At 48.9% G+C, this 21775-nt stretch overlaps 2 protein-coding genes across 2 annotated transcripts; both read left to right on the top strand.

Moving 5' to 3' along the window:
* Window positions 1–155: 155 nt before the first annotated feature.
* On the top strand, window positions 156–17653 carry LOC114581516 (serine/threonine-protein kinase NLK2-like). The gene is made up of 11 exons (XM_028701713.2): window positions 156–2392; window positions 3987–4116; window positions 5493–5548; window positions 6491–6597; window positions 7816–7901; window positions 8982–9191; window positions 10187–10288; window positions 10408–10494; window positions 11450–11648; window positions 15367–15460; window positions 15931–17653. Exons 1-11 carry the CDS (start codon window positions 2151–2153, stop codon window positions 15977–15979), a joined length of 1362 nt encoding a protein of 453 aa, XP_028557546.1. The 5' UTR covers window positions 156–2150; the 3' UTR covers window positions 15980–17653.
* A 1442-nt stretch (window positions 17654–19095) lies between these two features.
* Window positions 19096–19548, top strand: C13H16orf54 (chromosome 13 C16orf54 homolog). The gene has a single exon (XM_077918118.1). It carries the CDS (start codon window positions 19096–19098, stop codon window positions 19546–19548), a length of 453 nt encoding a protein of 150 aa, XP_077774244.1.
* The last annotated feature ends 2227 nt before the right edge of the window (window positions 19549–21775 follow it).

Here is a 21775-nt window from a genome sequence, read left to right as displayed (position 1 = left end):
CCCTCCTTCCTTCCCTGGGCGGCCAGGCTGCCTCTCTCCCCGCGGCCGGTAGATGGGGTCCGCCCGGCTCCCCTCTCCCTGCTGCTGCCGCTGCTCCTCCTCTCGGGCTTCTCCGCGTCCCGCCGCCTGCCTTCCCCTTCCTTCCTTCCTGCCAGGCTGCTGCCTCCTTCCTTCCTTCCTTGCTCCCTCCTTCCCTCCCTCCTGCCTGCAAAGATGGACCCGCAGCGCCTCTAACAAAGACCCCGCCGCCGCCGCCGCCCGCCCAGACGCCGCTGCCGCCTCGCTCGGGTTTGCCCTTCTTGGCTGGGGGGCGGGGGGGGGCAGGTTGCAGGGGGGTCTCTCTCTCTCTTTCTCCTCTCCTTTCCCCGGGGAGCCCCTTTTGTCTCCGGCCGCAGCAGCAGCAGCGCCAGCAGCGCCCACCCACCCCCACCTCCCCATGCCTTGCTGAGACTCTGCGAAGCCCACCCGGGGGGGCGGGTGGGGGGTGGACCCCATTCCGCCGCGATGGGCGCCCCACCTTCCCCCCCGCAACCACCGCTGGAGGGGCTTCCGCGTCGGGAGGGGGGTCTCCTTTAAGGCTTTTCTCTCTCCCCCCCCTCGACATCCTCATTCATCCTCTCTGAGCACCCCGGAAATTATCTGATTCTATTTCCAAGGAACACCTTTTCCCACTAGGAGACACCCAGCCCCCCAGCCCCAAAAAGAACACCCCCTCCAACACCCTAATATTTACCATCAGCAACCCCCAGGCATCAACAACTGCCCCAGTCAACAGCTGACCTTTGAGAGGGTTTTTCCAAGCACCCCTAGGTTTTATCAAACTTCTCCAAATCGTAAAGGAAGATCTTGAGTCTGCTGCACACACATTTAAAAACAGAAACCCCTTTCAAAGAGGAATCTTACTTTCCTGACCCCCCCCCCCAAATTCTCAATAAGCTTCCCCCAAAAGTGATTTCACCCCTCTGTGTAAGAGATCCCTTGTGGGTCTTATTTACATTTGCTGGTCATAATTGTAGAGAATCACACAAACATCTCTTTGGACGCTGTCCAGAATTTCTGCTGCTCTTGAATTTTCTGTTTACTTCAGCCACCTCTCATGATTTCTGTGGTACAACCCTGAACCTCTTCCTTCCCCCCACCTTATTAGAAAGGCAATAGATCTCCTCCCCCTATATTTTGAAGTGCACTTCTGAAATTGCTCCCGCTTCCCTGATTCCAGACGGGCGCCTTGCTTAAATTTCTTTATCCCATAGCTATAGGTCATACTATCCATTTATGTCTACGGGGATCCCCAAATTTTCCGTCCCTCTAGCAGGGAGGAGCCTGGGCTGCTTCACCACATTTCTATAGGGCCCAGCATTTGCATCTGTTTGTAAAAGAACAGAAATAGTAGTAATAACAGATTCCCTAAATCTCAGTTCTATAGTGAGATAACATTTGAGTGCCTGCCTACTCTCTAGTAAACACCTCATCCCAGAGGCTCCTGATATAAAAGCCAACAATTCTTTCAGCCTATCCAACATTCTGGAACCTGGGCTCCTAAAATCTGTTTTGACAGATTGTTCCTTTTCATTTAATTCAGTCTGAAAGTCGCAGAGGAAAAAAACCTCCTTAGAGATATTCCCTGGAGTGTTTCATCTCTGATAGAGGGACGTGAATTGGACAACTAGAGTTTTATTGTGTTAAATCCCCCCGCTTTCAACGAGAGTTGAAAGTAGTGATCTGAGACCCTCCAAACTGCCTCCCTAGTGCCCCATAACCCAAGACACCCACCTACAACCCGCTTTTTCCAGATCCTTCCACATTCAAGGTATCCCTAGATACCTCCCCTTTCGTCCTCAGTCGTGAGAGCTTTCAAGAACAGGTGCTGCTAAGGCCATACAACTGTCAAGAACACTCCTTTGCAGATTCTGGGACACCCCAAAACTTTTGAGCACCCAATATTGCAGACGTTTCTTCAGCCCTGTATACCTTTCAATAGGCAGCCGCAAAATTTCCCCCCAGCTCAGAGTTTCCCCACTGTCCCAAGGGTGCCTTGAAATCCTAACTTCAGACCCAAGAGCACACCCTGCTTCTGATTCCTAAAGCAGGCTCTCTCTAGCCCCTTTCTCAAAACCATAATTTCTTTAACCCCCCCCCCCATTTGTCCAATGGCTTTTCAGGACCCAAATCACCCCCTGCAAGCCCAGCTCTGTAGCAATGTTTTTGGGGCGCTCACTGGGTTAATACAACCCCCTTTAGCAGCCGGGCTAGGTGGGGGGCAGAAGTATTATTGCAATAATGGGGTGCAGCTAGCCTCGCCGCCGCCGCAGCAGACGCCACTCAGCAATGCGGTCATGGTGGAGCCGGAGCCCGATCGGCCCATCGGCTATGGAGCTTTTGGCGTGGTGTGGTGAGTGAGGAGTTTGGGGTCTCTGGGGGTCGTGGGCTGGTTGGACGTGGAGGATTGGTGGGGGAACGGGCGGGGAAACTCCCAACGGAAGAAGGCTCAGAGCTCAGGGAGTGGTGGTGGGACGACAACCGTGAGTGGTCAGAGGGAGCAGACTGGGGGGAGGAGGTGTCAGAAGCTGAAGAGGTAACAGGGCTTAGTGAGCTGGGAGAGTCTGTGGCAGAGCAGAGCCCAGAAGCTGAAGCAGGGGAGGAGGGAGGCCCAGAGGCAGAGATGAGTCAGGCTGGTGTAGAGTCATAAGGGTCTCCCTCTCCTGCTGCAGCAAGCTTTCCTTCCCCCGGTCTCCCAGAAACAGAAGAGGCATGAATATATATTTTTATTTTTAATTTTGAAATTTTTAAAAATTAGAATGGCAAAACAAAATAAGAGAGTACGCTGAACTGGCGAGATTATCAGCAAGGTTAAGAGACGTTGCGTATGAAAAATTGATCAGAGAGTGGGATATATACAGAGTATATGTAAAAGAACACTGTCAAAAGATCAATCTGTTGATTGAGCTTCGGTGTGTAAGTAGGATAATTTTATGAAATAAAATTTATAGTAAGTCAAGTAACACAGAGAAGGTAAAGTTTAAGCGCGTATTTAAGGAACTTAATTCGGGAACGCAAGGGGAAGATCACAGGTCTTGTCAAATTTAATCACAAATGGATGTACAGTGGTACCTCTGGTTACGTACTTAATTCGTTCCGGAGGTCCGTTCTTAACCTGAAACTGTTCTTAACCTGAAGCACCACTTTAGCTAATGGGGCCTCCTGCTGCTGCTGCACGATTTCTGTTCTCACCCTGAAGCAAAGTTCTTAACCCGAGGTAATATTTCTGGGTGAGTGGAGTCTGTAACCTGAAGCATATGTAACCTGAAGCGTATGTAAGCCGAGGTACCACTGTACAAAGCAAGTATTAGTTAAAGAATGAATAATTGTTTGTTTTTTATTTCTTATTTTGCCTATAACATCCATTGCATATTTCTGCTGTAAAGTTTTCAGCCAATAAAGCATTTAAAACTGGGGATGGGGGACGACGACAGAAGAGGCATGAAAAGGGCAGAGGAGAGGTTGGCTGCATGCAGGAGCAGTCTCAGATTGCTTGGTGGAAACCCTGGAGAGGAGGGGACTTAGGCAGCTGCGGGGAGGCGCAGACCTTCAGTCTCAGCTTCTGCTCCATGGGGACAAGACCTGTCACAGGTCAGTTGCTGTGCCCAGTATGCCTGATACACCTGTGAATATCTTGGGTTTTGCTAATAAAGAGTTAACACCAACTTGCTCAGTGTGATTTACTGTTGGCTCGCTCCTGACACTGGGTTCCGTTTCGGTTTTTTGAGGAGGTTGAAGTCTAAAGCAGGGAAGGAAGGGGCTAGGGCAGGGATCAGGAAAGCTGGAGCCTTCTGGGTGTTCGACTCCCACCATTCCTGACCGTTGGGGTCTGCTGGGAATTGGAGTCTGACAGCATCAGGAAGACCACTGGTTCCACAGTCCGGAGCCAGAGGTCCAGGGGAGCTGTGAACGGCCATTTCAAAGGCGTTCTGTTTTTCTTTCCTCAGGTCGGTGACGGATCCCCGAGACGGGTCGCGAGTTGCACTCAAAAAGATGCCCAACGTTTTCCAGAACTTGGTCTCTTGCAAACGGGTCTTCAGGGAGTTGAGAATGCTCTGTTACTTCAAGCACGACAACGTGAGTGTGCCGAGGGTGCGAGGGGAGGTTGGGGGGGGGGCTCGGCAAAGTGTCCTCTGCTAGGCTGCTCTGCTAGGTCAGCGCATCTCTCCATGGGCCTGTCTGTTGGGGGGTAGGGGAGCAAATGGTCCAGTCAGTGCCAGCCGCCATCCAGATTTCTGCCGGTAGCCCTGATGTGGCATCACTCTGTGTACTTTTTCTGTGCTGTGCATGGCTTTTATACACATCTGCTGTGTCCCCACCCTCACTCACCCTGTTTCTGAACCAAGGTTGCAGCATTGGGACTTTAGACAAAAGGTGATTAAGAAGTGATGTGTTAGAATATTATAAAATTACGCATGGCATGGACAGTGGGTAGAGCAGGATGCTGGCCGAGGTGCGTCATTGACTTGGTCTTATGTTCTTAGGACCTTGACGGTACCTTCCCTGGTTTGTGGTACACGTTCAAGCTGAGCTTTCATCATCGTCATAATTTTATTATTTCTACCTCATCCATCTGACTGGGTTGCCCCAGCCACTCTGGGCGGCTTCCCACAGATATAAAATATAAAACACCAAATGTTAAAAACTTCCCAATACAGTGGTTCCCACATTCTGGATAGGTTTGGCCCTCTTGGTATTCAACTGCCTTTGTACCAGTCCCTTCATTTTGGAGAGGTTTCCTCTTTTGAAGCCAGATGTGACTAGTTTGGGATTTCATTGGTACTTGTCTCGCTTCCCATAAATGTTGGTTTTGATAATGCGATGGTCACTTGTCCCCAGTTGGTTCTACAGAACTTACATCTTTTGCCAGGTCCTGGCTACCACTTACGATTACAGTCACACCTCGGTTCCCAAACGGCTCCGTTTTGGAACGTTTCTGTTCCCGAACGCTGAAAACCCGGAAGTAAATATTCCGGTTTTCGAACATTTTTCCAGAAGCCGAATGTCTGAAGTTGCTTCCGCTTGAGTGCAGGAAGCTTTTGCAACCAATCGGAAGCTGCGCCTTGGTTGTCGAACACTTCGGAAGCTGAACGGGCTTCCGGAACGGATTACGTTCGACAACCGAGGTTTGACTGTAAGTCCAGGGTCACTGCTTCCCTGGCTGGTTTCTGAACTAGCTGTTCCAGGACACAGTTGTTCAGAGCGTTTAGAAACCTGACCACTTTGTTGTGACTGGAGCCCATCTGTGTCTCTGTCTTTCACGAGGGTATCTGAAGTAGCAAAAGAACCTTTTCCCTGAGTGATAAAAGAGGGCTGAGGAGCCGTAACAGCTACATTGGTTTGCTGATGTAATGGAAATGCATTGAGATACCTCATCCCACATAACTTTCTCTGACAGGACATTACAAAAACAAAAACACAACTGTTGAATGTTCTTTCTCTTGTTCTCTCAGGTCCTCTCAGCGTTGGACATTCTCCAGCCTCCACAAATCGACTGTTTTGAGGAGATGTATCCTTCGTCCCACATGCAGGCCGGTGCAGCCTGTTGCTCAGTTATCTTCCCAGCATTCCTTTGCTTATCATTTCTGCCCCCCACCTCTATCCTTTGCTGGAGAGGCCAATATAGGTATTTTCTTTTTGTTGTCTCCTTCCCACCCACCCCTTTTATGTGTTTGTTCATTTATTTATTTTTAAATTGCTTTTCTTACAGTTTTCCGGCATTGTGTTGGTTTGGGGTTTTTTTCTATAATTCTTTTGCCGTGCTTTTTCCCACCAAATTATTTTTTGTTTCCTATCTGTCTTTAGCTTCCTTAATTTACAGTTTGTCAAGCATTTCTCAGTCATCGTCCCCCCCCATGCAATTGTTTCACGGCTTCTTCTCGGCTCCATTTCAGTCCCTTTCTTTGTATCGTCTTCGTTTTCCTTCACTCCTCAGTTCCTTTCTTTTCCTGTAACCTATTTGCTTTCAAGAATATCATCATTCATTCCCCTGCCTGTTTCTTCTTATTTTACTTCCTTCTGCTGTTAACACTATTTGTCTGTCCTCCCCAATTGTGACCTCCATTAGTTCCGCTTTTGTTTTCAATAATCCGTCCCCTTTCATTCTTGATGTCTCTTTTACAGCCAGCGTTGGCCTTTTCCATCGTTTCAATTGTCTTGATGACATTCTTTCATTTTGCAGCGTGTTTTACTTTTCTTTTACCTGTCTTTGATCTGCACTGTGGTCCATCTGTATAATTATTTTTTTTTAGACTTACCTTAATTTTGCCTTGTCCTTGCCTTTGTGTGCTCTGTGCTTTCTGCCTCCTAATTTTGCTGGAAGCAGTTGGTTCAACTAAATGGCGGAGAACCAATTTTTCTTTTTTGCTTACGATGGGAAGGGGCTGGGCACTCAGATACCTGGTCGTTCTCTGGTCTCATCTCCCGCATCCTCCTTGACGATGTCCACCAGTTACGTCATCACTGAGTTGATGCAAAGTGACCTTCACAAAGTCATTGTGTCTCCACAACCTCTCAGCGCTGACCATATCAAGGTCTTTCTGTATCAGATCCTCAGGGGTGAGTACCAAAACATTTCTAAAGTGAGTTTTTCATTAACAATATGCCGCAAGGCAGTCAGTATGCAGCACACTAAATTACAGTAGCTTCTAGAAAAACAACAATAAAAGCTCGTTAGGGGATGGGAATCATGTTTCAAAGGCTCATCTGAATAACTCTGTTTTCATGACACCATTACCGTGGCAAGTAGAGACGGATGATTCCTGCTGAACTTCTAGTGGCAGGGAGTTCCACAGCGCAGCGCCTGCCACATCAAAGGCTTGGTCCATAGTCAAGGCCAACTGAACTTCAGGGGTATGAGAAGCCACTAGAAGTTCCCACCAGAGGATCTCTGTAGGATGTGGAGATGCCACAATCTTTTATTGTAGGAGGGTTGATGTCCCATTTCTGAAGCTCCATCCCTCGAATACGTCTTCCTTCCACCTTCTTAAATTATTCTCCTCTCCTTCATGCTTCTCTTCCCTTTTGACTTTTATTGCTATTTTCTTCTGTCCCTCACCTGCGCTTTCTCAGTTCTTTCTCAACCTCGTTCTATCACGCTTCATGTACTTTTTACCACCTTTCAATCACTTCCTTCCTTCCTTCCCTGAGGTTTTTGTTCTTTGCAGAGCTGAAAACCAGATTAACCACAGTTTTTAGTCCATTAATTGTATGTTGTTAATTGATTTATCAAGAATGCTGGCATATGGGTAAAATGATAGTTCTGAAGCCAGAAGCGTACTTTCCTTTGTTTTTGCATCACACAAGCATGTCATTTTAGAAGAGGCATTACCTGCTTTGTAAGAGAAAAAAATGGATGCAGGAAAAATGCCTCTTTTAAGATAGTGCTAGCCCTCTAGTTTTTATAAGTAGTTGCACATACGCTTTAGGTTACATACGCTTCAGGTTACACACTCCGCTAACCCAGAAATAGTGCTTCGGGTTAAGAACTTTGCTTCAGGATGAGAACAGAAATCGTGCTCCGGCGGCGCGGCGGCAGCAGGAGGCCCCCATTAGCTAAAGTGGTGCTTCAGGTTAAGAACAGTTTCAGGTTAAGAACGGACCTCAGGAACGACTTCAGTACTTAACCTGAGGTACCACTGTATATATCTTTTTTAAAAAAAATAATTGGAGCCACTCTAAACAAACATCTCAGCCCTTTCCCCTTTTGCTTCAGTCAGCCCATTTGTAGCAGGCACGTTTTGTGACATTGCGAATTCTTTTCTCTCTCTCCGCCAGGGCTGAAATATTTGCACTCTGCCGGTGTTCTCCATCGGGACATCAAACCTGGGAATTTGCTGGTCAACAGCAACTGTGTCCTCAAGGTAATTCAGCCTTGTAGCCTCTAGGGGGAGCCCTTAGGGTGCAATTGTCTCTGATCCCACTAATTAATATTGTGATTGCTAATCATAGGTTTGCCATATTTCAGAAAGGGAAAATCCGGACAGTAAAGTTGTTGAGCTTTTTAAGGCAAATTTGTTTTTTGTTTTGTTTTTTGGCCTAAGTTGTTGAGCTAGTTGAGCAAAAAAATTTTTCAGGTTTCAGAGCTATTTTTTCCCAAGAAATTCAATAACTTCCGATATGGGTTGCCATGCGTCCGGATTTTCCCGGACATTTAAGGGATTTCCTCCTGGACGCAGTTCCCACCGGCCAACTCCCGGCTGTGTCGGGGAAATTCCGGATGTATAGCAACCCTACTAGACAGGATATCTCATGGTTGTTGCTTGCTCACTGAAAACGTCTGTTCAGATTGTGACCATTTGTGAAGAAGGGAAACTTTGTGCCAAATGATTCTTTCTTTATTCGAAGCATCAATGCCCCCCCTCCTTTAACTGGAAAAAGCTCCCACGGCGACTTGTAGGTCCATAGAAATAACACAGCTCTTGCTCTCAGGCTTGCAGTCTAAGAAGGCATGGGGGAATTCGTGGAAGGGAATTTGGGTCGACTTTAGAAAAAGGTTTTAAGAATGAGCACTGATGTACAAATATTGATGTTTATAAGTTAAAATTGTTTTCTCTAAAATGAATTAAATATAAAAAGGTTAAAAATTGGGGACAAGAACTTGTTGAACTAACAATTTGAATTGGAATACAAGAAGGGGAGGTGTGGGGAAGTCAGGGAAATATGTTATTGAAAATAAGGATTGTAAACTTTGTGTTTTTAACTTTTTTGTTTTTTTGTTTTTTGATTTTTTAATGTATTAAGATGGAAAATCCCAATAAATATCTTTTAAAAAAAGAAGAAGGCATCTAATGGAATCAGGGTCACTTGTGGCTTTGAAGGAAGTCAGTTCATTCCACCAGGGGGCACTGCACACCAGACTGAAGTTGGAGAGGACTTTGGGCCGATGTCTATGATCTTTGTCCTCCTTCTAGCGCTTGACACACTCCTTGTCTTCCCTTCAGATCTGCGATTTTGGCTTGGCCCGGGTAGAGGAGCCAGATGAGTCCCAGCACATGACTCAAGAAGTGGTAACTCAATATTACCGGGCCCCTGAGATCCTGATGGGGACCAGGCACTACGGACGCCCAATTGATATTTGGTCGGTGGGCTGCATCTTCGCTGAACTGTTGGGCAGGCGTATCCTCTTTCAGGCCCAGAGCCCAATTCAGCAGGTAATGTATAGAAAGCCAGGATTGGGGAAAGGGCGGGAAGCTGTTGGTGGCAAAGAGTGTGGCTGGATCTAGAAGCATTTCAATTAAATGTGTTGTAAACTTGGTATGAGAAAATCGGGTTGGCAAAACAGGACTCCACAGCGCCATCTGGTGGCACAGTCTTAGAATGCATAAACAATGCATATAAAATCTTTGCCAGTGCAGCTGAGTCCCATATCACCGTTGTTTGTAATTCTACAAAACGGCCACCAGTGGGCACCAAACAGCAATCCATCCATCCATCCACCTACAATGCGAAAAAGACAAATTCTCATTTTCCTTAAAGATGGGTGACATCAAAATGACATTGCATATTAGGCTTCTAAGGATGTTGATCACTCCCAAGTTGACACCAGGTGCCTGGAAGGCACTGGGGTGAGGCAGGGCAATGAGGGTGGGGCCGGATGGATGCATCAGCCAGAGTCCTGTCCCATTGGCTGCTCTTGGTCTCACCACTCGTCCATCTCACTCAGTACTGCCTTCACAATCTGGAAGCAACTTCTCCAGGGCTGCGGACCAGGGGCGTTCCCACCTCAGCCTAGAGATTAAACCTGGGACTGGCGTGCAACTAAAGGAGGTCCGATTGAGATACTTTTGAATGGGTTTAGAAAACAAAAGCACACATTAAAAATCTGGCATCGTAAGAATCAGGAATCGGTGTGATTAAAAACGGAAAGGCAGGCTGGATTTCCAGCTGCTTTTGAAGACGTGTATTTGGAAGTGCCTTTGATAGTTCCATAGGGAGGGAGTTCCGCAACTGCAGGGCCACCACTGAGAAGGCCCCGTCTTTGGCTGGCAACGTAATGGACTGTACCTGTGGGCATTCAAGGCGGAGGGACTCTGTAGCTGATCATAACGCAGGAGCAGTAAATTTCTTTCTTTCCTGTTCCCTCTTGCCGCTCCCTCTTTCTCCCTTCCGGCCTCGTGGCTCCTTTGCACTGTTCTGCGGTCGGCAGCTGGACCTGATCACAGACCTCCTGGGGACTCCTCCTGTGGCCGCCCTCCATTCAGCCTGTGAGGGGGCTCGGGCCCACATTCTGCGTGGCAACCACAAGCCAGTGAGTACAGCTGGGACTGTCTGTTGGGAGGGGGGAACTGTGAGGGAGGGAAAGAGGAAGAGAATGGCGCCAGGCATGTGCCCCTCTTCGCAGACTCAGCCCTCTCTGTCTCCTTCCAGCCGTCGCTGTCTGTCCTTTACATGCTCTCTGGAGAAGCCACCCACGAAGCTGTCCATCTGCTCTGTCGGATGCTGGTCTTTGACCCGGTGAGTTGGTATCAGGGAAGGTCTTGACCCCGTGACGGCCTCTTGGGGTGGCCTACCTCACAGGAATGTTGTGAGGGTGAAACAGGAAGGGGGGGAACCATGTCTGCATTTTTTAGCTCTTGGGAAGAATGGTGGGGTGCAAAAGTAATGAAATAAAAATAAACGATGAAACGTTAGGCTGCTGCTCTCTCCCCTGCCCACTGCATGGAAAAGAAGCAGTTCTGGTGATGCTTCCTCACTGCGACCACCTGCAAGCACAAAGTGTGTAAAGTGGTACCTCGGAAGTCGAACGGAATCCGTTCCGGAGGTCTGTTCAGCTTCCAAAAAGTTCGGAAACCAAGGCATGGCTTCTGATTGGCTGCAGGAAGCTCCTGCAGCCAATCGGAAGCTGCGGAAGCTGCGTTGGACGTTTGGGTTCCAAAGAACGTCCACAAACCGGAACACTTACTTCTGGGTTGGCAGCAATCAGGAGCCAAAATGTTTGATTCGCAAGGCGTCCAGAATCCAAGATACGACTGTATGTTCTTTCGTTCCACAGTCACTCTGTGGTCCTCAGGAGGGTGAGGGACACAGCCTTCGCTTTCTCAGCCAGCCAGCCAGACTTGAGCCTGAGAACCTGCTAGTTTCTTGGCATCCACTGCAGGTTCCTTGAAGTGCTAGATTATCTGATTTTGATACTCCACCTGAATTCCATTCGAGAGCAGATCGCGCAAAGAGCTGCCCTCAACAGAAGCCCTGCCTTAAAGCAGAAGTCAGTATAATTTTAGAACAGAAATGTTTTGTTGCAGACCAAAGGCAGTGCTTAAAGTGAATTGTGGTGAGCCAAGCTTTGCTTTTCAGGTGTGAACTTCCAAGTGCAAGGTGCTTCATTCTCATTTGAATATTCAGCTTCACTGTTCAAATAGTGGTGAAAAACATTCAATGTTTGTCTTGACTCTCCTCCTCCTGCCTGCAGGCCAAACGGATCTCTGCCAAGGATGCCCTCTCGCACCCTTACCTGGATGAGGGCCGGCTCCGCTACCACACCTGCATGTGCACCTGCTGCTTTTCCGTGTCCTCGGGCCGCGTCTACACCAGTGACTTTGAGCCCCGGGCCGACCCGAAGTTTGATGGATCCTACGAGAAGAACCTCACCTCCGTCTGGCAGGTCAAAGGTAGAGTGTCCTCTTCCCCAGGCTCCCTCCTCGCCAGGGACTCTGAGCACCCGGGCAGTTCCACCCTTGGCTTTATTCCTTCCTCCTCCTTGTTGTTGTTGTTTAGTCATTTAGTCGTGTCCGACTCTTTGTGACCCCATGGACCAGAGCACGCCGGCCCTCCTGTCTTCCACTGCCTCCCGCAGTTTGGTCAAACTCATGTTTGTAGCTTCGAGAACACTGTCCAACCATCTTGTCCTCTGTCGTCCCCTTCTCCTTGCACCCTCCATCTTTCCCAACATCAGGGTCTTTTCCAGGGAGTCTTCTCTTCTCATGAGGTGGCCAAAGTATTGGAGCCTCAGCTTCACGATCTGTCCTTCCAGTGAGCACTCAGGGCTGATTTCCTTCAGAATGGATGCGTTTGATCTTCTTGCAGTCCATGGGACTCTCAAGAGTCTCCTCCAGCACCATAATTCAAAAGCATCAATTCTTCAGCAATCAGCCTTCTTGATGGTCCAGCTCTCACTTCCATACATCACTACTGGAAAAACCATAGCTTTAACTATATGGACCTATACGAATAGCCTATAACTATATGAATAGCCAAGGGGGAAGGACCTTCCCCTTCATGGATCACTGCCTTTCCGTGGCAAAGGGGCTTGAATAACTCAGAGAAGCTATGAACTATGCCAAGCAGGGCACCCAAGATGAACAGGTCAAAGTGGAGAGTTTTGACCAAACGTGATCCATCTGGAGCAGGAACTGGCAAGCCACTCCAGTATCCCTGCCAAGAAAACTCCATGGACAAAGACAAAAGGTCGTTCCTCCTTGGCTATTTTAATTTCTATCTTGGCTTGCCACACCAGGATCCCCAAGGCAACCGATGCCAATAGTGTATGCAATTAAGTTGTAATAATTACGTTTTGAAACAGCAGCAGAAGGGGGGAAAGATGAGCAGAGGAAAACTGCCTGGAAACTGAGACAAGGGTAGGAAACGTGATTCCCACCATCAGTTGTGGGTCTCGAAAATCTGGAGGGCCAGAGGTTTGCCCCACCCCCCACCTGAGCCCCACTTGGACTCCTGGATAATCCAGAAAGGTTGCACTGTTAGGCTTGCTTGCTAGGGGTGTGCCCAGTTGGAGACAGCGGGACTTACTTGCATGGAAACACGAACAAGGCAGTTTGTTAAATTATATATACAAAGGCCCATCAGTAGGGCAGGTCCTGAGTTCAAGGAGGAGATAATCTAGAATCTGACAGGGACCCACCCTCTGTCACAGCACCCAACTGATACGTCTATGTGGAAAAAGCTGCTTGGGAGGATTTTATTGTTGTTGTTGTAGTTGTTGTTGTTCAGAAAGGCAGCATACACGTATCTTTTAAAATATTTTGTATTTATAAAGAAAGCACAGCAACGGTTTAAAAACAGGAGAATTTGCAACCATACATTTGCAGCGTACCGCCACGTTAGATTCCGAAACTCGCAATGTGTCTTTTAATTGTTGCAAAGCTTTTTTTGCTTGTTTTGTTTTTAAGAAATGAAAAGTTGCTTTAAAACAAACAAGGAAGGCAGCATGTTAACGGTTTGAAATAAATAGCAGGGAAAGTGGAAGGAAATGGGGAAGCGTGTGTGTTTCTGTTGGGCTGAGTTACCGGCTGAGTCACAGGAGGGGTCTGGGAACTCGGGGTCACGTGCCGCCAAACGGGTTGTGGAAAATGTCGTTTTTGAGGAGGAGGAAGGGAGGGGCACCGTGGCGCTGACCCGGGAGGCCGTTCTAAGCATGCCAGGGCAGCAGAGGGTTGTAGCTCAGTGGTTAGAGCACATGTTCCGTGTACAGAAGTTGCCTGGTTCAATCCTGGGCATCTCCCAGGACAGGGCTGGGAGAGTCTCCTTGCCTGAAACCCCGGAGAGCGGCTGCCAGTCAGTGTGGGCAGTGCTGAGCCAGAGGGAGCAAAGGAGAAGAGCGATTCCTACATTACTCGCAAGGGGGAATGTGGGAGCAGGAGACCCTCAGGCCCTGGAAGGGGGATAAGGAGGTGGAGGAGCCACGATTGAACTGAGGGAGAGAGGGGGGAAGGAGGCCACTGGGGGGGGGGGGCTCTGAAGATCAGGAGAAGGAGCGTTTGCTGGCTCTAGGAGCAGGCAGGATTAGGCCAGCCTTCCCTACCCCGGCGCCCTCAGCCCCAGCCTGCATCTCCAGTGGTTTTAAATGAGGGGCAGGGCCAGCACCGTGCCCTGACTCCCCCCCCCCCCAGCCACATACACTGGTACCTCAGGTTAAGCACTTAATTTGTTCCGGAGGTCCGTTCTTAGCCTGAAACTGTTCTTAACCTGAAGCACCATTTTAGCTAATGGGTCCTGCTGCTGCTGCCGCGCCGCTGGAGCCCGATTTCTGTACTTATCCTGAAGCAAAGTTCTTAACCTGAAGCACTATTTCTGGGTTAGCGGAGTCTGTAACCTGAAGCGTATGTAACCTGAGGTACCACTGTAGTTGGATCAGCCATCTTTCCATAGGGTGTAATGGGGTGCTTTTCCCCAGCCCCCTCAGTCCCTTTTCTCTCCGTTCACTGGCCGGGGTCGGAATCTGCATCGGCCGAGGAGCATTGCATTCTGGGTAAATTAAGATGGCAGGTGACTCCCTCAGGCAGAAGCTGAGCTTCACTCCCATGGCTGCCCATCGCTTTAACAGCAGTCTGGGGCCTCAGTGATGAGCAACAGGGCAGTGACGGGCCCGCCTCAGCCCCCACTGTTCTTGGGCAGTGCCCCGCCCTGTTGGCCAATGGCTGCAGCCCCAGACTTTTGGAGGGCTCCAGGCTGGAGAAGCACGGGCTGCACCGTGAGTCATCGGTTGCGTTGGCCAACTTTGACCCACGTCTGTCACCCGCCCTGCAGGCTTGCTCAACCTGTGGTTTCCTCTGTGCGTCTGTGTGGGGGAAAACACACAGCAAGAAGGTTGTTGAAACAGCAAAAGGTAATAAAAACACCAGAGCACCACAGGGGCGTTCTTGCCTGCCAGCGTCGTGACAGGTGGGATATAAAAGCAACTAAATAAAAGGCCAGACACCAGCACACTGAACTGAACTGAGCTCGGAAACAGGCCCGCGGCCTGCAAGGCTAAGTGGAGAGCTGGCAAAATGGCTTTCTTTAGATTAGGGGTCAGCAAACATTTTCAGCAGGGGCCAGTCCACTGTCCCTCAGACCTTGTGGGGGCTGGACTATATGGGGGGGGGGGATGAACGAATTCCTATGCCCCACAAATAACCCAGAGGTGCATTTTAAATAAAAAGACACATTCTACTCATGTAAAAACACGCCGATTCCCAGACCGTTCGCAGGCCGGATTTAGAAAGTGATTGGGCAAGATCCAGCTCCTGGGCCTTAGTTTGCCTACCCATGGCTTAGATTGGCCCCAGCGAGCAGCCTAAACGATCTGTTATTTTGGACTAATGGAAGTTTGCAAGCAGTCGTCAATAGCCACCCCCACGTGCCCACCATGGCAGTCAGTTTTGTGTCCAAGTGTGATTGTTTGGCAGGCCTTGGGGCGGGAAAGGAGCCCCGGGTGGGAAGGAACAAGTTTTAAGGCAAAATTACAGATACGAAGAGCTGCTTTTGAACTCTGGGGAAGAATAGAGCTGGGATGGGAGAGCAGTGGTGAGGCTGGGGGTGAACTGGGCATGGAAAAGAGACGTGAATAAATGGGAAGACTGGATTGACAGGAACCCCTTTCTCCCTTTCCAGAGCTGGTGCATAGATTTATCTTGGACCAGCAGCGAGGGAAACGCGTCCCGCTCTGTATCAACCCCCAGTCGGCTGCCTTCAAAACCTTCATCCGGTGAGTGTGCGGTGCTGCCCCCTAGTGGCATAGCTGGAATCCCCCCCACCTTAATAATAATAATGATATAATAATTTATTACTTATACCCTGCCCATCTGGCTGGGTTTCCCCGACCACTCTGGGCGGCTTTCAACAGAATATTAAAATACAATAATCTATTAAACATTAAAAGCTTCCCTAAACAGGGCTGCCTTCAGATGTCTTCTAAAAGTCTGGTAGTTGTTTTTCTCTTTGACATCTGGTGGGAGGGCGTTCCACAAGGTGGGCACCACTACCGAGAAGGCCCTCTGCCTGGTTCCCTGTAACTTGGCTTCTCGCAGTGAGGGAACTGCCAGAAGGCCCTCGGCACTGGACCTCAGTGTCCGGGCAGAACGAAGTGGGTGGAGACGCTCCTTCAGGTATACCTTAGGAGTGGGTTTCTGGCCTGGAAATGAGGGTCTTTAAACTCTTCTTGTTTCCACTCGGCAGCTCCACGGCGTGGCACTCCTCCAAAGTGTCTAAAAAGGAGGAGAGATGAAGGCGCCCAGTGGACACGGTGGGGAGAAAGAGAAGAAAGGAGAAGAAGAAAAAGGGAAAGCAAAGGAGAAGGGCAGAATGAGAGAGCCTTTTCATCGGGTGATGGAGAGAGAGAAAGAAGAAGAAGAATAAACAACCACTCTTCTTAATCCTGCACTCTTGAATATTTTGACTCATGGACAAACATTTGGGGTGGGGGAAAAACGTCTGTGTCTTTTTTTTATTATTATGAATATTAATATTATTTGGGCTGGGTGGGAGGGTTGGGAAGGGATTGTTTTTTGCATCAATTGATGTCTTTTTCCCTCCACCTTTATTGTTCTGCACTGGAAAACCCTTTAGGTTGTAGGTATTCTCCTTGTGCAACTCTCCCTGTCCGCAAACTCACCCCCAAATCTGCACTGTTCCCCGACACGCCTGTATTTGCCCATCTCCTGGCTGAGTTACCCTTCCCTCTCTGTCCCTGTATTATTAGGGTTTTGTATTGCTACCCCTAGAGGGTTTGCAGTTGTTGGAGCGAAGGGGTGTTTGCTTTTCTCAGTATGTTCCGCCCATTCTGCACCAAACCCTGCTGTTCCCCCACTCCTTCAAAAAAAAATCCTCTTTAGGATCAGCGAAGGGTCTTCTTCCTGGCTGCGTCTTCACTCCTATCTGCAAGGCACCGTCCCGTAAATAAGTGGCATGTTTTATTAGTTCCCCTAAATGCTCTGTCCCAAAAGAACCACAGGTGGGGGGGGGGTAGAGGGGGGGAGAAACCCAATTTCCTAGCTGGGATCCATACAGCCTTTATCAACCATATTGTTCTCTTAACAGTTCACACTGAATATTCTGCCACTTCTTACAATCAGAAGAGGGGACTCTGGGCCTAAGTAAATATGATCAGTGATGGAACACCAATAGGTTTTTAAGTAAAGTTACAATGAAAGCATGGGGCAGGGATTTGAAGTGTGTGTGGCAGAGAGGGCCCGACCTTCTCCTTGTCTGCTTGCTCCAGTTGTCCCACCACCAACCCCAGAAAGAAAACACCTGAGGTACCACCTGGCTCCATTTTGGCATCTCCCAACGTGGCCTTTAAAAAAAAATCACTGCTGGGGTTTTAAAAAAATCACTGCTGGGGTTTACTGTATAGTTTAGTTAGGCCTTCATCCTGTCAACAGAATCTCTGGAAGTTTCCTTCTCCCACCACCCTGCTCTGCAGCCAGAAAAGCACCCCACTTCTTCTTAGCACTCCTCAAGGACACTTATTCCTTCCTTATTTCCACACCCGTTCAAAAATCTACCTCTTTTCTCCTAGTGTGTGTGTGGTTTGTGTGTTTGTTATTTTTAGCCGGGGGTGGGGGTGTTGAACTTTCATACTTTTGTTGTTAATCTGTATTTTGTTTTCCTGGCTTTTTTTTTTGCAGGGGAGGGCGGCTGTTGGATGTTGTTCTATTCTTAATTTTTTCAGTTTCATTTATTAATTTATGACCCTGTCGGTTTTTAGAGACTCAAATCCAGAATGCGTGTGTGCGTGTGTGCATTTTTCCTTTGTCCCTGAAAAAGAAAATGAAAAAAAACCACAAAAACCACAACCAACAACCTGGAAACTTGAACTGTCTTGGCTGTAATAATTTTTTTTCCTCCTAATTTAATTGTGCTCCATGGTAGCTGAATTAAATTTATGCTGTGTATTTTTCTCCTGTGATTTTTTTAATTTCTCTTCCTATTATTATTATTACTATTATTATTCGACCCTTTGAATGTAAATGCACTTTTCCTGGCAACTCTGTTGCACATCTGGATCCCTCTTCCAGTTCTGCTGGGGCGGCAGGTTGCTTTTGAGGGGCGGTTTGGGGGTGTGCACCTGCCCCAGTGAGATTGGAAGCAGGAAGTGCCCATCTGTGGGCTCCCGGCCTCGCAGGGCGTGCTCAGGAAATGATGCGATCAGGACGCCTCGACCACATCCTTTTCTGCCACTGTTGTCAAAGTGGAGGCAACCTTTGCTTTGTCGGGGAAGTTCCTCTAAGGCAGAACTGCACACTTGGGGGTCCGCAAACCAAGGAATCCGCCGTTTATCAGGTGAGGTTTTCTATTTTTTTGGTCTTCCCATTGCTGTCCACTTCCCCACTCCTCTACCGGACTCAGCCATTAGTAGGTGGGAGACAGTTTCCTCTTAATGTCCCAATGTGGAAAACACCCAGAGGAAGAGGCCCATGCAGGGGTGGGGAATCCCGGCCCCTCCATGCCTTGCTGCACCTCGGCTCCCATCGCCCCTAACCATTGGGCATGCTGGCTGGGGCTGATGGGAAGACCACAAACTCCCCAGCCCTGCTGTGGGAGAGTGGCAGAGCATCTACTCTCCTCTGTCAGATGGGCAGGGTACAAAATAAAAATTATCACATCTTTATGGCTGCAAAGTTAAGCAGGGGGTGAGAATCCTAGAATTGTAGAGGTGGAAGGGCCACACGGGACATCTAGTCCAACTGCCCCTGTAATCTTTTGCCCAACTTGGGCCTCAAACCTACTACTCTGAGGTGAAGAGTCTCGTTGCTCTACCAACTGAGCCATCCTGGGAGGGTCTCAGAAAACTGGAATGGGACTGAGCGGGACTTCACAAGCAGGTTGAGCTTTGGGACTTGTAGCTGCAGAATAACAACTACAGTGGTACCTCGGTTACAGACACTTCAGGTTACAGACTCCGCTAACCCAGAAATAGTACCTCGGGTTAAGAACTTTGCTTCAGGATGAAAAAAGAAATCGCACAGCAGCGGCAGCGGGAGGCCCCATTAGCTAAAGTGGTACCTCAGCTTAAGAACCGTTTCAGGTTAAGAACTGGCCTCTGGAACGAATTAAGTTCTTAACCTGAAGTACCACTGTATTTTTCTTTTCTTTTTTAAAAAAGGGCTGAGGTTTTATTTTTTAATACTGCTCCACCCACATCCCTCAATTACATCAAAATTAAAGCCCAGTACGACCGCCCTGATACAAATCGGTGATTTGACTCCTCCTTCTTTCTTCACAGTTTGGCTTCTACCTGACGCGCCCATTCTGATTCTGGATGCGGCTTTGATGTGGCTCCATCGCAGTGGTCCACCCCCTGCTACGTTGTCAACGCCGGCCCCCTCGACGGGAGCCCAGATGCCTCCTTCCTCTGTGGCCTCCCCGCTCAGCGAGTGTGGCAGCTGCCTGCTGATCATGACAGGCATCGCCTTCGTTGCCGGCCTTTTCATCGTGATCTCGGCCATCCTCTGCGACCGGGTCTTCCGTGGGTCCCTGCCCTCAGAAAGAAGGGGGCTGCCGTCTGTCTGGAGGCAAGGCGGGACGCTGTGGATCGAGCCTTCCAGGAGCCGCAGGGAGCCAGATCTCCTATCTAGGCCGTCAGAAACGGTGCCCCTTTGGATCCAGCGCTCAAACGACTGGTTTCTAGAGCAAGGGAGCTGCGATTCCCCCGAAGATACCCAGATGGAGACGCAGAGCCCAAGCAGCTCTGCCCCTTTCTGGGATGACGGCGAACCCACCTGGCGGATACAGCCACGCGTCACCCTGCAGGACCTAGAGAGCTTTTTCCAGCACAGCGGTCGGGGTACCTAGAGTATTCCGTGCCTGGTTTCACTTAAGGCGCCCAAAACCTTCCCTGCCCACTCCACTCCTTCCTGAATCCAAGAAAGCTCAAAGGTCACTGTGGGGTGTGAGATGGAAAATTTAACTCTTGGGATGTTAGGGCTTGGGTGGGAGTGTGTGGGAAATGGGCAAGAAAACATCTGGGGGGGGGGGTTTAATACCCTGCTGGTTGGTGTAAACAGAGGCTATGATCAATGGACATCGGGAAGGAGAATTCTGGGACCAAGGAGTTGTGCTGGAGAAGGAGGCAAAAATGGAATTTTAAAAATAAGTAATGAGAAAACCCACAGAGGTTTTGCTTCATCAAATACCCATTTTTTAAGTTTTCCAACCTGACTCACTTCATACATCTCCCATGCAAAATATGCCATTTCAGCATAAAAGGGTTGGGGCCCTCTGGTTTCCTACAAGTGACCAGTCCTTAAGGACTGCCTCCCCGCACATTAAACTGCCCGAACAGGAAGATCGTACGGTCATAGTGTTAAAAGGGGCTTCAGAGCTCAACTAGACCAACCCGCTGCTGATGAAGGATGAAAGCAGGCTTTCAAAAACCGCAACTGTGCGTCTGACATGCGCAAGAGTGAATGTGGCAACGAAGCAAATGGCGGACGTTTTGTAATGGTTCTTGTGCTCTTTGCAGTTTATGCTGATTAAAAAAAATATGGTTGACCTGCGGCTTGTTTTATATTTTATTACAGTAGGCAGCATTTTAAGTTTGTATAGAAAATAATAAATAATTTAAAATAACTAAGTGATGGGCTGCTGGGTTTTTATCCCGTCATTCTCAGAGGGTATTGTTACTGCTTTTTGAAGTGACGCAAAAAAGCCTTTTCTGTCATCGCCACCCAACACCCTGCCGTTGTGAGATGTTCTCAAGAAGCCTCGTTGATGGCAGATGACGGCTCGGCTCTTTCCACAATGGGAAGCGACAACACTTCGGAATACCACTTGCCAGAAACTGCAGGGAGAGCGCTCTTGGGCTGGAATCCAGTCCTGCTTCTGGTTGGCCACTGTGAGAACAGGATGCTGGACTAGATGGGCTGTTGGCCTGATCCAGCGGGCTCTCCTTATTGATATAGGGTGCGAAATGTCTGGGTTCAGCAAACGTTGGAATTTAATTAGAGCTTGTGTGTTAGAACCAGGAAAAAGCCAGACTTGTGTGTTTAAGGCAGATCCGTTTGTGTATTTGACCTCTGCACTCGCTGCTTTTAATCATTTAATTAGCATGTGTGGAACCTAATTATTGCTGCACAAACTTCCTAAACTGTGCATTAGGTAAAGGGTAAAGGGACCCCTGACAATCAGGTCCAGTCATGGCCGACTCTGGGGTTGCGGCGCTCATCTCGTTTTTTTGTCCTAGGGAGCCGGCGTACAGCTTCCGGGTCATGTGGCCAGCATGACTAAGCTGCTTCTGGCAAACCAAAGCAGCGCATGGAGACGCCGTTTACCTTCCCGCCGGAGCGGTACCTATTTATCTACTCGCACTTTGATGTGCTTTCGAACTGCTAGGTTGGCAGGAGCAGGGACCGAGCAACGGGAGCTCACCCTATTGCGGGGATTTGAACCGCCAACCTGATAGGCACGCCCTAGGCTCTGTGGTTTAACCCACAGTGCCACCTGTGTCCTGTGCATTAGGTTCTCCTTAATCCTAGGAAATCAGTATGTGTTGAAAGGTTCTAGACTAGAGTCAGCCTAATTTCCTGGGGAGAATGAGCCATTTGCACATCAAAGGAGTGGGGCCTTGGCCGGTGTTAGAAAAGGCAGAGGCAATGAAAGCTTGGGAGGAGCATCGTGATGCAAGCTGACAGAAGTTGGGGGTCAGAAGGACATGACTTTTTGCCGCTGGGCTGCAAGGCTGCATCTGCGAGAAGAACAGAAACCTCTTGGAAAATGATGCTCTGAGCCGCCCCATCTAGACTCTGGTTGCGTAGATGTGTATATAAACCATGCACCATAAAGACACCACAGTCTCTGCTGTGCCTCATTGTTCAAAAAGAAACACAGTGCTTACAACACCTGGAATCTCTCACCACTTGGAGATAGGGTGTGTGTGTAACATTATGTCCAGCTTTTAATTTACCTTGAGGCCAGGAGTGCCAGCTTGGCCCCATGAGTGGCCAGGGCCGTGGGTGCCATGCAGCGTGCATAGCCCTGGCACTGAAATTTGTGAGTGCCCAGCCCCTTCGTGGGGAGTTTG

Source organism: Podarcis muralis, chromosome 13, assembly GCF_964188315.1.
Source record: "Podarcis muralis chromosome 13, rPodMur119.hap1.1, whole genome shotgun sequence".
NCBI classification, from domain to species: Eukaryota; Metazoa; Chordata; class Lepidosauria; order Squamata; family Lacertidae; genus Podarcis; species Podarcis muralis.
The sequence above is the reverse complement of the archived record's forward strand: the minus strand, read 5'-3'. Positions and strand labels throughout refer to the sequence as shown.

What these genes read in the sequence shown, in the direction of transcription:
- C13H16orf54 (XM_077918118.1), top strand. Translation starts at nt 19,096, where the DNA reads ATGCCTCCTTCCTCTGTGGCCTCCCCGCTCAGCGAGTGTGGCAGCTGC.
- LOC114581516 (XM_028701713.2), top strand. Translation starts at nt 2,151, where the DNA reads ATGGCTTTTCAGGACCCAAATCACCCCCTGCAAGCCCAGCTCTGTAGC. An exon ending in GGAGCTTTTGGCGTGGTGTG is followed by an intron (nt 2,393 to 3,986) that starts GTGAGTGAGGAG and finishes TTCTTTCCTCAG; the next exon opens with GTCGGTGACGGATCCCCGAG. An exon ending in ATCGACTGTTTTGAGGAGAT is followed by an intron (nt 5,549 to 6,490) that starts GTATCCTTCGTC and finishes GATGTCCACCAG; the next exon opens with TTACGTCATCACTGAGTTGA.